The sequence below is a fragment of the Gekko japonicus genome, unplaced genomic scaffold (genome assembly GCF_001447785.1).
Source record: "Gekko japonicus isolate JY-2015 unplaced genomic scaffold, Gekko_japonicus_V1.1 scaffold543, whole genome shotgun sequence".
Lineage (NCBI taxonomy): Eukaryota > Metazoa > Chordata > Lepidosauria > Squamata > Gekkonidae > Gekko > Gekko japonicus.
Genome location: NW_015160225.1, coordinates 988,452 through 1,003,607, shown reverse-complemented (window position 1 = coordinate 1,003,607; position 15,156 = coordinate 988,452). Strand labels below are relative to the sequence as shown.

At 44.5% G+C, this 15,156-nt stretch overlaps 1 protein-coding gene across 3 annotated transcripts; it reads right to left on the bottom strand.

Annotated features, from left to right (window-relative positions):
• Nucleotides 1-791: 791 nt before the first annotated feature.
• Nucleotides 792-13,160, bottom strand: ZNF639 (zinc finger protein 639). 3 transcript variants are annotated; one of them, XM_015411788.1, is made up of 6 exons: nt 13,093-13,160; nt 12,776-12,950; nt 8,851-8,919; nt 6,726-6,833; nt 3,653-3,784; nt 792-2,742 (listed from the first exon to the last, which is right to left on the bottom strand). In XM_015411788.1, the coding sequence occupies exons 3-6, from the start codon at nt 8,906-8,908 to the stop codon at nt 1,592-1,594; spliced, it is 1,449 nt and encodes a 482-aa protein (XP_015267274.1). In that variant the 5' UTR covers nt 8,909-8,919; nt 12,776-12,950; nt 13,093-13,160; the 3' UTR covers nt 792-1,591. The 3 variants fall into 3 exon arrangements, with proteins under 3 accessions (XP_015267274.1, XP_015267259.1, XP_015267266.1); XM_015411773.1 differs by lacking the exon at nt 3,653-3,784; XM_015411780.1 differs by lacking the exons at nt 3,653-3,784; nt 6,726-6,833; nt 8,851-8,919; nt 12,776-12,950; nt 13,093-13,160 and adding an exon at nt 3,291-3,418.
• Between the last annotated feature and the right edge of the window lie 1,996 nt (nt 13,161-15,156).

Below are 15,156 nucleotides of genomic sequence, written 5' to 3'. Positions count from 1 at the left end.
GGTGGATACATCCTTGCAGCTATGACAATCACTGGAAGGGACGGACAGCATTATAGGAACAAGGGAACAGAAACTTGTCAAAGGCCAAGCTTGCACAGAAGCCGATTTTCAGATGTCCTGACGCCCACATGATGCTAACTAGCATTTATCTCAGCTCTCCAACGGCAGTAACTTGGTATCCCACCAACTTTCTTACATCTAGTTTAAACTCAGAAACTGGGACCTTCCTGGGGCTGACACTCAGCTATTGAGACCAAACACAAATATTTGCTCCACCAAAATCTAAACATTCACTCTGTAGTCATGAAACATTTCCCCTAAAGCCTGAAATGGCAGATTCTGAATATATCTCGAGGTTTATACCCTGCATTCTTGGCACAGTTGCCCTTGAAGTAGTGTACAACCCGAGTACTCAGTTCTATTTTAAAATGTACCAGACAAAACGCCTGATTTGTTTGAGAGTGTGCGCATAATGATACTGAGGAGCTGCGGTGGCTGAAGTAGTTAAGATGCTGAACTGCAGGCTGTGGAAGGTCGGTAGTTCAGCAGTTCGAGACCCGAGTGTGCCGCATGACGGAGTGAGCTCCCGTCTCTAGTTCCAGCTCCTGCCAACCTAGCAGTTCGAAAGCAAGAAGTTGTAAGGAGATAAATAGGGACCACTTCGGTGGGAAGGTAACAGCATTCCGTGCGCCTTGGCATTTAGTCATGCCAGCCACATGACCACGGAAACATCTTCGGACAGCGCTGGCTCTGCGGCTTTGAAACGGAGATGAGCACAACCCTAGAGTCGGACTTGACTGGCTTTCGAGCAAGGGAACCTTTACCTTTACATGATACTGATAGGAACGCGGCTAGGTTCAAGCCCAGCAGCGTCCTAAAGACCGACAACATTTCCAGGGTGTCAGCTTTTAAGAGTCAAAGCTCCCTTTGCCCACCAGAGACTAATATGAACACAGCGATGTACGAGTTCGTCAGGGCATTTATTTCCCTCCGTACGTACAAAAGGACTTTATGCGATTTGTGCCTTAAGACGTCAATGATAACATGCTATTATTACACCGTGAACAATTCAGTGAAACACGCAATCCGTCCCACCCACCCTAGGACTGAACAGTCAGCTATGTGGATGTGTTTATCTTCTACTGAGCCCACCAAACACTGAAGCCAGCAAATACAAAGCACAGAGATGAAACTACTTATTGCACTTCAGTAACTATAAGTATGTCGAACGCCTTGTGGACAGTCTGTGAGCAGAGAGGCGTAAGTGAAATGGTGTGTTTGTGCGCGTGTGTCTTTACATGTGTCTTAAGATTGAACAGTTATAGCTGACTTGTCTGTGGCCTGCTCACAGTACCCCACGGTACCACTGCCTGCCCGATCAGGGCAATGCGCAGGGTTCCACTGCGGTCAGGGCTGTGTCACAATCGTGGCTATGCCAGCTGTGACCATCTTCCAGGGAAACGAGGGAGCTGGAAGAGGGTGGAGAAGAGAAATGTGTTTGTGGTTTGGTCTTAAGACAGCATGGGGGAAATTACGTTTTGATTCTAATATTCTGGGCTAGGGGAGAAAACATACAAACAAACGAAACCAATCAAGCACTTTCGTGCATCGACAGGTGACTCAAGAGGTCTTTCTCGCTGCCAAACCTCATTAAGCAATCGGTGCACTTGTGAGGCAACTCGGCGGAATGCCTGAAGTCCAAGTGAATCTTGAGGTCTCCGATCTGCCCTGTGGAATATTCACAGTATTGGCACAAGTAGATCCCTTCGGAGACGTGAGTGTTCAAGTGTTTGCAGTACTCCAGCATGCCCGAAAAGCCCTTCCCGCAGTCGTCGCAGACGTGGGGGAAGATTTTGGTGTGCTCGATCGCCACGTGCCGGTTGACGTTGGTGTGCAGCCTGCTGCGGAAGCCGCACACCTGGCACACAAAGAAGTTCTTGCACTTGTCGAAGCTGATCTTGTTGACCAGGCTGTACTGCCCCGCCGGCTGGCGGCTGTGGTAGCTGTCGCTCAGCTCGATCAGCCGCCCCGCGTGCTCGTTCACCACGTGGCTGTGCAAGTCCTCCGGGTCGCTGGTCTCGTGCTCGCAGAACTGGCACAGGTACTGCTCGTCGCAGCTGTGCTCCTGGAAGTGGAGGTACAGCTCGCTGCTGGAGGAGAACTGGACATCGCACTGCTCGCACCAGTACAGGTGGTCGCTGAAGTGCGTGTCGGCTATGTGCTGGCTCAGGTTCTCAAACATCACCGTCTTGTAGTCGCAGTATTTGCAGATGTAAGGGTCCTCCTCGTGGATTTTCAAGTGTTCGATGAGCACTTTCTTCGAGGAGAAGCTCTCCTTGCAGACCCGACAGATGTTGCCCTCCACACACGTCTTGTGCTTCAGGACGATGTGCTGCTTCAAATCGGAGAAATACTTGCTGTTGAACGTGCAGCGTTCGCACTTGTACAGGCCGCTGCTGTTGGCCCGGAGCAAAGGCCACTTGGGCTGGATGGTGACGTTCAGGGGAGGGTTCTTCCCCGGCACCTTGCAGCCTTCCGTGGGGACGTCCTCGGCATCCTCCGCCTCCAGCTTTTCGGGGGAGACCGTCTGAGTTTCTATGTCGTGAACTTCCACGGCCTGGACTTCCGTAGTGGAAATCTCCACTGTCTGAATATCCAGAGGTTTTTCTTCTTCGGTTAAGGTGTCACTGAAGATAGGTGAATCACAGGTGTCCTTGTAAATGCCATTATTAGCTGGTTTGTCTAGAGGAGGAGACAGGAGAGAGGAGAGACCCAAATTAGAAAGAAGATACCGTTTGGCGAGATTTCCTCTCCCACCACCACCGTGCCACCCCTTTTGGACTATTTCATTATTAATTAGAGTATGTCAGACAATATGCTAGCTTCGTATCAGAGTCTGGGTCAAATTTCACTATAGTTATGAACCCGCCCGGCCGCCTCAATCCCCCCGTCTGTACACAAGACGATAATGATCTGGCTCACAGGCTGAGTTGGAGGGGACAGGGATGATAGAGAGAGGTACATGGTAAATATTGCATGTCAAAAGCAATCCTCCCAACACAAAGCCTATCTTCCTTAGATCACTAAGACAGCCATCCCATGCATTCCTACTAGACAGAAAGTCCCACTGATTTCTGAGCAATACACTGCGAGGGTTTTAACTTTCAGTAAGGGACCTTTTCACTGAAATCTCTTCCAACCATCGTTTCCTTATACATTTAAGATTCTCTCTGGGGCACAAGATTGGTAGCCGGACATGTGCGACCCTGGCAATACAGTCTTTCATTTACCTTTCTTTTTAGAGTCCACGAAGTGTGGCCCCATGGCATTAGACTGGGCCCCACTCCAATGAGATGTCCCAGCATGCACTGGGCTGCCATCGTCATCAGTGTCTGTACTGTGTACTGCAGTATGAAATCTACCTGTTGAAAAAAGGGATGTTTGGTGTTCTCATCCTATTTCAGCCCATAACATTTTGCAAGAACCTTTCATGTCATAGCAATACAAACTTTGGGGCTTTTCACTCCCTGTTTGGGAAGCTCAGGATGGGGAACGTTATTACCATCATTTCCTTATACATTTGAGATTCTCTCTGGGGCACAAGATTGGTGCCCGGACATGTGCAGCCCTGGCAATACAGTCTTTCATTTACCTTTCTTTTTAGAGTCCACGAAGTGTGGCCCCATGGCATTAGACTGGGCCCCACTCCAATGAGATGTCCCAGCATGCACTGGGCTGCCATCGTCATCAGTGTCTGTACTGTGTACTGCAGTATGAAATCTACCTGTTGAAAAAAGGGATGTTTGGTGTTCTCATCCTATTTCAGCCCATAACATTTTGCAAGAACCTTTCATATCATAGCAATACAAACTTTGGGGCTTTTCACTCCCTGTTTGGGAAGCTCAGGATGGGGAACGTTATTCTTTTAAAAGAACGATGGATGCCTGCCTGCTGTTCTTCAGCCATGCAAGCAATACAGTAGCTGTATTATGACATTCATATATATATTTTTATGATGATGATTAAAGTAGTGCGGGATAAAAGCAGAACACAATTTTTCCAGTGTGTACTTACATAAGGGCTAACTCTACAGCAGATTTATAAAAGAAAAGCTTACACACTTTCTCTCCCAAACAAAAAAAGCACACAGAAAACAAACCACATTGCCCTTCCTGCCAAATAACAAAGGAATGATATGACGTTTCTGCTGTGCTCAATTCAAGAACCACCTCCTAGCCTTTGAAGGCAGCTCAAGAAGAAGAGGAAGAGATTGGATTTATACCCCACCCTTCACTCAGAGTCTCAGAGCGGCTTACAAATGCCTTTCTCTTCCCCTCCCCACAAGAGACACCCTGTGAGGTAGGTGGGGCTGAGAGCGCTCTTTCAAGAACTGCCTTTTCAAGGACAGCTCTTGTCAGAATTATGGCTTGCCCAAGGTCATCCAGCAGCTGCAAGTGGAGGAGTGGGGAATCAAACCCGATTCTCCCAGATTAGAGTCCACACACTTAACCACTATACCAAACTCACTCAAGAACAAACTTCCCCAAAAAACTCTAATTCATGTTGTATTTTAACAGCTTCACATGCTAAAATTGGCTTAGGCCTCTGTAAGCCGCCCTGAGCCTGCTTGCGGGGTAGGGCGGGGTAGAAATACTCGAATAAAAAAATAAAATTTGTTTTTAATATACACTTGACATAGATCCTATGTCCCAGCAAACGTTTCAGTATTTGAGAGGCAACCGTATTAAAATTTCAAACCTAGCAATTCATGCTGCGCTTTATTTATGTAAGTGTAATGATTTTTTTTTTTTGCATTCACAGAGCATGAAAAACAACAAAAGTACCTGCAACTGTCAGAAATGGACTGAAGGTATGTCACTGATTTGGTAACTCATACTGCCTTAGGTAGGTCAATTTCAAGATCAGAGTTATTTCAAAATTACAGTACAGACACTCTTGAGTGCTGTCACCCACACACTATCTTTGTTTCACACACAGAAGACTCTCTTTAAAAATGAAAGACAAATGACTTGCAATATTTGGAGGCCATGTACCTAATTCCAATGAATGACCCTGGCATTTTTAACTGTAACGGTAATGGGAAGGTCAAAAGGGTTTTTGTGTACAATCCTCTCTTATTAAAGGAAAAATCGTCCTGCAAGAGCTATACTTTCCTACAAGAAAGCTGTATGCATTCTTTTTGTTAAGTATATCCTCTTCCCCAGGTATGTGGCCAGGTGGTGGCGGCTACAAGCATGGACGGCTTCAAGAGGGAATTGGAGAAACATATGGAGCAGAGGTCCATCAGTGGCTGTTAGCCACAAGGTATAGGTAGGAACTCTCGGTCTGGGGCAAGTGATGCACTGTATTCTTGGTGCTGGGGGGCAACAGTGGGAGGGCTTCTAGTGTCCGGGCCCCACTGCTGGACCTCCTGATGGCACCTGGTATTTTTGGCCACTGTGTGACAGAGTTTTGGACTGGATGGGCCATTGGCCTGATCCAACATTGGCTTCTCTAGTGTTCTCTTATTGACCACAGGCACACTGTCAGGATTTTTCATAAACATTCTCTTTATCCAAAAGCTTCCACAGTAATTGCTGCAAATAAAATCCTGGCTTCCATACTGAGTATGTGGCTACTGACTTCATTAAATCAGAAAATACATGAGGATCCCGTGATCTCTAAGTGGAGCCCTGCTCACAGAATAATGCTTCCCCCAGGTTGAGGAACACCCAGGAACAGCGCTGGATGCAACATGGGAATCTGCAGTAACCCCCGCTGCTCCCCAATGCACTTGTGCTAGTAGAAATACAGCATGCAATCCAACCCTTTTCTTTCTACAGGAGAAATTATTTCAAAAATGCTTCCAAATATACCAACTCTTTCTGAATTCATCTACATCAGAGACGCAAAGAGGTTTCCAAGAAGACAGAGCATCACTTGCCCCAGAGCCCCTATCTATACCTTGTGGCTAATAGCCACTGATGGACCTCTGCTCCATATGCTTATCTAATCGATATGATGTTGCATGGGATGCAACATGGGAATCTGCAGTAACCCCCGCTGCTCCCCAATGCACTTGTGCTAGTAGAAATACAGCATGCAATCCAACCCTTTTCTTTCTATAGGAGAAATGATTTCAAAAATGCTTCCAAATATACCAACTCTTTCTGAATTCATCTACATCAGAGACGCAAAGAGGTTTTAAGAGAATGGTCAACTACAGTGAATGTGCTCTGTGTGTGTTACGTGCCCCAAAGTTGCTTCAGACTTACAGTGACCCTATGAACTAATGACCCCCAAAATGTCCTATCATTAACTTGCTCTGGTCTTGCAAACTGTAGGCCGTGGATTCTTTTATTGAGTCAATACCTCTCATTTTGGGTCTTCGTCTTTTCCTACTGCCTTCAACTTTTCCTAGCATTATGGTCTTTTCCCGTGAAACTTGTCTTCTCATGCCTACAGAAATAATTTAATATAAAACTAGAAGTCTAAGATAAAAGAAGGCACGGAATTGCAAGAAGAAATGGCTTCTGCCTTCTCTTTCCTGTGAGGAAGGCACAATTTATTTATGGTCTAGAATACCCCACATCTGCTGCAAAGGCAGGAAGTTCCCTGCAATTTATACACAGATAACGTATGACTTAGAGAGAGGGGAAAAAAGAAACATGCAACTTTACCCCCACCCACCTATTTATGAAAGATATAGCAAAGTGCTACCTTACCTCGATTATCAGAAACTTTCACATCTAGCTGTTTCATAGAACAGACGCTGTAACAGTGGTCAGAAAATATGCCACTATTGTCTATGTATTTTGGTAAACCTGAAGAATCTAGAAAAAGTCAGAGAGGGGGAAAAGGCAAAAATCAGCTTATCTATTTGACGCAAGTACACAAAACTTCTGCTCCTTTCTGATGGCCAGTGGTACTAAAACAATATTTAGAATGTAAACATTCAGGTGGGTAGCCGTGTTGGTCTGAAGCAGCAGGACAAAGTCTGAGTCCAACAGCACCTTTAAGACCAACAAAGTTTTATTCAAGGTATAAGCTTTCATGTGCAAGCACACTTCTTCAGACACACTTCATTGTATCTGATGAAGTGTGCTTTGCACACGAAAGCTTATAACTTGAATAGAATTTTGATAGTCTTAAAGGCGCCACTGGACTCAAACTTTAGAATGTAAACAGTGAATCACATTTTCAAAGCATGCCACAGGTAACATCGTTAATTGTGTTTTGCTAAACTCACTGAAATCAGCACTTCTTCAGACACACTTCATTGTATCTGATGAAGTGTACTTTGCACACGAAAGCTTATAACTTGAATAGAATTTTGTTAGTCTTAAAGGCGCCACTGGACTCAAACTTTAGAATGTAAACAGCGAATCACATTTTCAAAGGATGCCACAGGTAACATCGTTGTGTTTTGCTAAACTCACTGAAATCAGAATCAGTGTAAGACACATTGGATGGAAGAATATATGTGTATATGTATATATGTATGTATGTATGCATGCGTATTCTTCATGAGATGTGATGAAGAATATATATTGTGTGAATGGGATGGAAGGATTATAACTTCTTTCCGTTTTCCTCCTATCACTCCACAGTGCTTCCCCCACCTTATGACAGTTATTTTAATACCCACCACCACCACCACCAAGTATTGCTGGAAAGAGCTGTCTACACAACGTCCCTCATTCAGTGATGTGGGTTTTCTAGGAAAATCTGTTATCACGTAACAGATTGGCTGTTGGCGAAAGAAGGCAAAACCATCATGCACACGCCTAGACCATGTGTAACCACTGGGGTGTGTCCACACTTCATATCCCACATTTAGCCCATCTAAAATGATTGAGTCCACTGCACAACTTTTGACAACTACAGTTAAGCAAACTGTATTTGCCTATGTGGGGCAGAAGAATCTTCCACATAAAAATATAGCACAGGGAAATTTCCTGCCCCACATCTTTGCTCCCATTTCCTACCACGTTTCCCTTAGGAGCAATGCTGCTACTGCTGTGTAGGCCGGGGGGGATGTTTTGTGCCATAGGGGTAACAGTGGTGCCGCTGAGTGCAACGGAGGTAAGTGAAGCTATTTGGCTTGTTGAATGTAAGCGCTGGTATTGGCAGAGGACAATGTACCATCTACGCAGCTTCCACCCCGGGATTTCTCCCTGCACAGACAACGGCAAAAAGCCTCCGCATTTTATGGGAATGTCCGCATGATGTCATGCTTGTTCTGAACTTTGCTCCCATTTCTGACCACGTTTCCTTTAGGAGTAATGCTACTACTGCTGTGTAGGCCGGGGGGGGGGGATGTTTTGTGCCATAGTTGTAACAGTGGTGCTGCTGAGTGCAACGGAGGAAAGTGAAGCTATTTGGCTTGTTGAATGTAAGCGCTGGTATTGGCAGAGGACAATGTACCATCTACGCAGCTTCCACCCCGGGATTTCTCCCTGCACAGACAACGGCAAAAAGCCTCCGCATTTTATGGGAATGTCCGCATGATGTCATGCTTGTTCTGAGTACGACTTGTGGCATTCCCAGGGCTCTCCCCTTTCCAAGGGACCAAAGACAAACCTTTTGTGTGCTTTAAATGGAGAACTGTGGGCCGGCTGTCTCTCTGCAGGCTCAACTCATAGTCATCATGGGGAAAGGGGCAGAGCTAAGCTGCACTTGCTGGCCTCAAACCCCCCCCCCCATTTAAAAGGCCTTTTCTTTTTTTGCTTTGTCTGCCAAGACACGTTACCCAGATTGGCAAGGAAAGCGAGGCAGGATCAGAGAGACAGGAAAGGAGTAGAGGTCCAACATTAATTTAACCTCAGATCTGTTTCGAAACTGGACTACCTGAATAGCGTGAAGGGTGCAGAGTCTTCCTCTTCCTCTTCTTTGGATGCTCGTTCATTTTGTTTCAGTCTAGAACAGAAAAAGCAGCCCACAAACAAACAAACAAACAAATTTATTAAGAACAGTCATAAGACCAGCAAAATAAACCAAAATAGTACAACACCGAGTCTACAACATAGAATCCTTGCAGCCTTAAATACTAAAATACGAAACCGGTCAATTCCGTCATTAATGGCTCCAGTTACAGTACATTCTACGCTTTTTAATTACCAGGTAACAATATTTAGCAACATTGCGTGGGACAGAATCATAAGTGTCGGCCAATAAGAACTTCATAAAACATTCCTCGGCATATGTAAGATAATTACCAAGGGTTTAAAACGTGAGAGAAGGGGTATCAACAACTGCTGTCTCTCTTCGTCGTACATAGGACAATGGAGTAATATATGGGAGGCCAACTCCACCTGTTCTAACAAACAGGAGCAAATTCAAAAGCAGCCCACAAGTAACAGGTCAGCGCTCCTTGTTATGGATTGATTTTGCTGCCAGAGAGACCTACACAGCTCCACGCAACAAGAAGCGATTTTCTCCCACTCTCTCCCGTGCACCCATATGGATCGACCCAATAAAACCACTCGCAAGACACAGGACTGTGAAAGAACACATCGGCATTCAAATAAAGCCATTCTACACGGAGGGGTGGTTTCATGTCTTTGGATGTCCCGCAGCTCTGGTTTTCCAGAGTCACAGCACAGCTGGTTTTAGAAATCAAAAGACCTATCCACTGAGAATACGTAAGAGCCAGACTGCTGCAATTCATTTCTAAAACGTTTTCCATTTCATCTTTAATCGCTTATTAGCCTATCACTTGATTACATACGTATGCCCAAAGGCCTGGATCACCGATGTGTTCAACCAATGCAAATAATAAAATACCCAGAGTCCAAACACTTCTTTAATGTTTCTACTAAAATAATGGCCTTATGGCCCAGGTGACAAAACTTTTCCTGTCCAATCAAAACATTTGCCAAACAAGTGTGATAACACACCGACTATATGAGAAAATGTTCCATTGGCCCGATTGAGACTGATTTAATACAAGGATGGGGTTTTTGCCTATATATACTGCTTTGAAGGCTTCTGTACATTATGAATGCTTTATAAAGTTTGATGAAGTTTTTGAAGAAGAGCTATCGAAACGAAGATTGAAATCCGGAGTCTTCGTCTTTGTACTACTTATTCTGTACTACCTATGTACTTGCGCATTACATGATGTATTTTGCTATCACTGACTACATGTGGTTTCTTGTTACTCCTTGTTAGTACAGTGTTATCTTGCTATATAAATGTTTTTCCTGCTGTTTATATTACTCGGGCACTCTTTGGTCTGTGCTATTTATGCAGTGTTTGTTTGTTTCAATCAAAACATTTGCCAGGTTCCTCAGATTCTCAACTGTATTTAAAAAAAATGGTCTTCACTTTGTGCAATTGTCACAAAAGCCCACGAAATACTCCACTGTGTTCTCCCCAAAGCAGGGTTCCCCATCTGGGTCAAAAGATAATCTAAAGCAGAGGTGTCAAACTCATTTGTTACAAAGGCCGGATCTGACATAAATGTCACTTTGCTGGGCCATAAAACATAATTCCAGGTACTGGAGATATAAACTTTATAAAGGACACAGACAAACGCAACTAACGGTATTTTTTTTTTTACTCAAAATACAAACAAAAGCAATTGATTCCCAGCAGTGAAAACAATTAATTTACTGGGGAACCCACAACCCCCCCAGTAAATGTATTTAATCATATGCAAGATTAGGTTCCCCCCCCAAGGGATACTATAAAAGGGGGGAGCACCTTATATTTCCATACATACCAGTTGCTTGTGGGCCATATTAGAGCCCTGGATCATGGGACGATACTGGTCCTTGGCTCTTATGTTTGACACCCTCGATCTAGAGGAATTTTAGTTTTTGACTGGTTCCCACCTGCCAGTTTTTGTGTATGATGCACAAAAGACTCCTCCTTCCCTTCGTGGGTTGTGAGACCATGTCCATCCCACCTGTGCTAGCAGGACAGGAAATTATCAGGAAGGCTCACAATAACCACCACCAAGGCCCTTTGAAAAGTACTGCAAAATGCGGTATTTCATAGGGCATACAAACAAACTGATAACAGCCGTATAGCAGTTTAAAAGCAGGGAGTAAAAAAATTATAAACGATTTGTAGCCTCCCTCAAAACACTATTATCTCCCAGAGTTCTTTGGGAAGAGGGAATTATGATTAATCCAGTTTACATCTGTAACCCTGTGCCTTCACAAAGCATCAAGAAGAAGAGGAGGAGGAGGAGGAGGAGGAGACCCTGCCCTTCACTTGGAGTCTCAGAGCGGCTTACAAACTCCTTTCCCTTCCCCTCCCCACAAGAGACACCCTGTGAGGTAGGTGGGGCTGAGAGAGCTCTTTTGAGAACTGCTCTTTCAAGAACAGCTCTGTCAGAACTATGGCTTGCCCAAGGTCACACAGCAGCTGCCAGTGGAGGAGTGGACTAAGAACTATGGCTTGCCCAAGGTCACACAGCAGCTGCAAGTGGAGGAGTGGACTCTCCCAGATTAGAGTCCACGCACTTAACCACTACACCAAGCTGGTGTGGCTTAGCATACTGCAGCCACGAAAGAGCACACATGAGGCAAAAAGCACACTGAAATGCAAATATTTTGTTTTGCTCATCTGGTGCTGTTTATAGAGCTGGCCCTGACAGAGAAATTTTTTAAAAAGGAACATGAACTTCCAAGCATGTTATGTTCTTACGGGATCATTTAGAAATGTTGCATTAGGATGAGCATCACATTTCATGGCAAGTTCCAAGACAGACTTCGAATGCTCCCATGACTATGCTGTCTACATAGCATATTCAGAATTACAGTTAAGGGCACATGCAGAGGATGCCGTTCCGGCTACTCCGCTGTTGGAAGATAAATTCCAGAGGGTGGCTGTGTTGATCTGGAGTAGAAAAGCTAGATTTGGGCCCAGTAGCACCTCAGAGAACAGCAAGATCTTCAAAGTATGAGCATATCTGAAGAGGGGAGCTTTGACTCTCAAAAGTTTATACCCAAAAAATCCCCTTGTTCTCGAAGGTGCTACTGCATGCAAATCTAGCTGCTCCATGGTTGTGTCAGGACCCACAGCGACAATGGAAGCAAAGACTGAAATCCGGAGTCTTTATCTTTGTACTACTTATTCTGTACTACCGATGTACTTGTGCATTACATGATGTATTTTGCTATCACTGACTACATGTGGTTTCTTGTTACTCCTTGTTAGCAGAGTGTTATCTTGCTATATAAATGTTTTTCCTGCTGTTTATATTACTCGGGCACTCTTTGGTCTGTGTTATTTATGCAGTGTTTGTTTGTTTCAATCAAAACATTTGCCAGGTTCCTCAGATTCTCAACTGTATTAAAAAAAAAAAGGTCTTCACTTTGTGCAATTGTCACAAAAGCCCACAAAATACTCCATTGTGTAGTGAAGGGCGGGGTATAAATCCAATCTCTTCTTCTTCCTCTTCTCTTGCTGACAGGTTGACGGATTCCATTTTCATGTAGGTTTGTCAAAACCTAAGCAACCCCAAACCTTTTGTTTCAGCGGGCGTTTGGAGGCGGTGTGTCCAGATGCATGCATTTTAGTTTATCTGCTTTGAAGCGTCTTGCTATTCTTACATCATCTTTGAGTTAAGAATACAATGCAAACTCGTAACTAAGGAGGCAGTTCTCCGTGTTTTCTCCGACAGGCTAGGAACAGAGCTTTTCTCGCAAGGACCTGCCTGCCAGCTGAGCACGTCCCTTCTCCAGGTTCCCCTGCTGTCAAAAGTGGGGCTGCCCCCAACTTTATCACCTTTTGGGCACCAGGTGACACCTGTCCAACTTACCTCAGCCTTTGGTGGCTAAATACGCTTGCAAGGTACTTCTGCCTTTTATTACTTTAGTTCTTTTTACTGCTGTGCTGCTGCCCTTTTTTAATCTGTTTAGGACATTCGAGTTGTGGAGTACTGCCGACGTCCAATGAGATTTGATGCTGCAGTCTTCATGTACTCATCTAAGTTTCTGTAGTTAAAACAGAAAAACAAGGAAACGCACTGAAAACCACTGCCTGTGTATTACTGGCAGACTGGATTTATCAAGAAAATACGCAACTACCCATGAAATTGAAACACACAAAAAAAGACTGAGGCCCGCGCCCACTTACCAGACGCACTCTTCATGGCCAGAAAGAGAAGAAGAACCACCGGCTTGTCAACTACAGTAGAAGCATCTGCAAGATGAATGGGAAAAGCAAACGTGGTAGTAATCAAAGGCTCAATAAAGTGTAGAAAAGATCACACAATATATATATATATGCACGGCTATTTTGGGGCAGGAACGCACAGGAACGGAGTTCCGGCTGGCTCCCGAGTTGGCCACGCCCAGCAGGAACTCATTAGCATAATAGGCCACACCCAACAGCAGGAACTCATTAGAATTGGCTACATTAGGGGTGTGTGGCCTAACATGCAAAGGAGTTCCTGCTACAAAAAAAGCCCTGGGTTTGGACAACAAAGAAGGTAAACAGAATGACAAGCAAAAGGTGGGTGTGGCTGGATAACCACACTTCTGGTAACATGGGGGTGCGGCCTAATGTGCTAATAAGCTGTGCTGTCATGGGTGTGGCCTAATATGCTAATGAGTTTCTGTGGATGGGTGTGGCCTATTATGCTAAAGAGTTCCTGCTGGGCTTTTTCTACAAAAAGAGCCCTGTATATAAGGTAAAGGGTTCCCTTGCTTGAAAGCCAGTCAAATCTAACTCTAGATGTGCATAAGTTACTCATCAATGAATTCTGAACATTCTGGCAGATACAGAGGTGGTTCCTGACCAGTAACCTTGTGGGCGACCTATGACAAGTAAAGACCCACTAGCTCAACTCCAAAACCACTGAACAGGTACAGCATGCACATCACTCACATTTTATCCAGCAACCATAAGGACTAGGAGAATAAAACAGGTGCCCAGGGGCATCTCAAAGACTCACAAAATTTATTCCGGCATATGCTTTCATGAGTCAGATGCTAGGAGGATGTGCCTGCCCTGAAATAAAAACCGAGCTTGAGATGTATACATCAGATACCAGATGCTGCATCAAGCGTGACACAGGCATACATTGGCAGAACATGGACGGCCTTTATATACACGCTATTAATAAACCGCCATCAAACAAAATGAGTTTCCCGCAAGTTTCATCAACACTGCTATGAGCCAGAAGGTAGAAGATAATCAGAAGCTTTGCCAAGTCACTGAAGGAATTGCTGGGGCTCACTGGGGAGCAAACTGAATATTCTGTTTAAAAGGGCCAGGCGGGTCAAAAGAAGGTGCTCTTGTAGAAAGCAGGTGGGTTCTGTTCCATCGGGCAGGAATTTTATTCTTGCCTCTAACTCACTATGTGGCATTAGGTAAGCCAGAGTCAGACACACAACTTATTTGATAACAAGGGGGCAGTATCACAGAATTAACGTTACGTTGAACGGGGAACAACACAGTGTACGCGAAGTGCTTTTAATCATTCTGAGAGCTGCATGAACTAATTATAAAATAACTACATAAAATTGGTTATTAACCCCCACACAAGAAAAAGCTCATCCAGCATTTTGTTTTAAATATTAAGGCAAAGACACTGAATACGTGGCTTACAAAGTAATTCAGACATCTTCAGAGCTGGTTACCATGTTTTAGTTTAGCTAGCATTGCTGGTGAGGGAACACTTCCAAACATCACTACCCATCTGTGCAGGAAACAAGAGTCTCACCATAAGGAATAGGGTTTCCAAGAGATATTTATTGAGATAACGCTCTGTGGAGGTGACAACGGAGCAATTGAGATTCTTCAGACCACTAACCTTGCTCCCAGATAACATTATTCTCACACCCATGCTTTTTAAAGATGGAAAATACAATTTTTTAAAAAATCCGATATTTTAACACCTCTTAAGCCAATACTGTCAGTTTGGAACTAGGCCCATTTTGAAATTTCTGCACTGCTCTACCATCAGCTATCCTCTGAGCTCTGCCTACAATAAGGTTTGTATAAGCCAGCAAGTAGCAAAAGATGTTTATCCCAGGAAGATTAAGTCTGGGCAGCTGTAGCTGCAGGGAAAGGATTTCAGCACAATCCCAGTGTGCAGGTGTTTCTGTCTGCACTAGTTCCCCATCGACCCACGATGCTGGCACTAAACAGTACTGGGCTATCAACGTGTATGAGGGAAAAAGAGGGTGGTCTGAA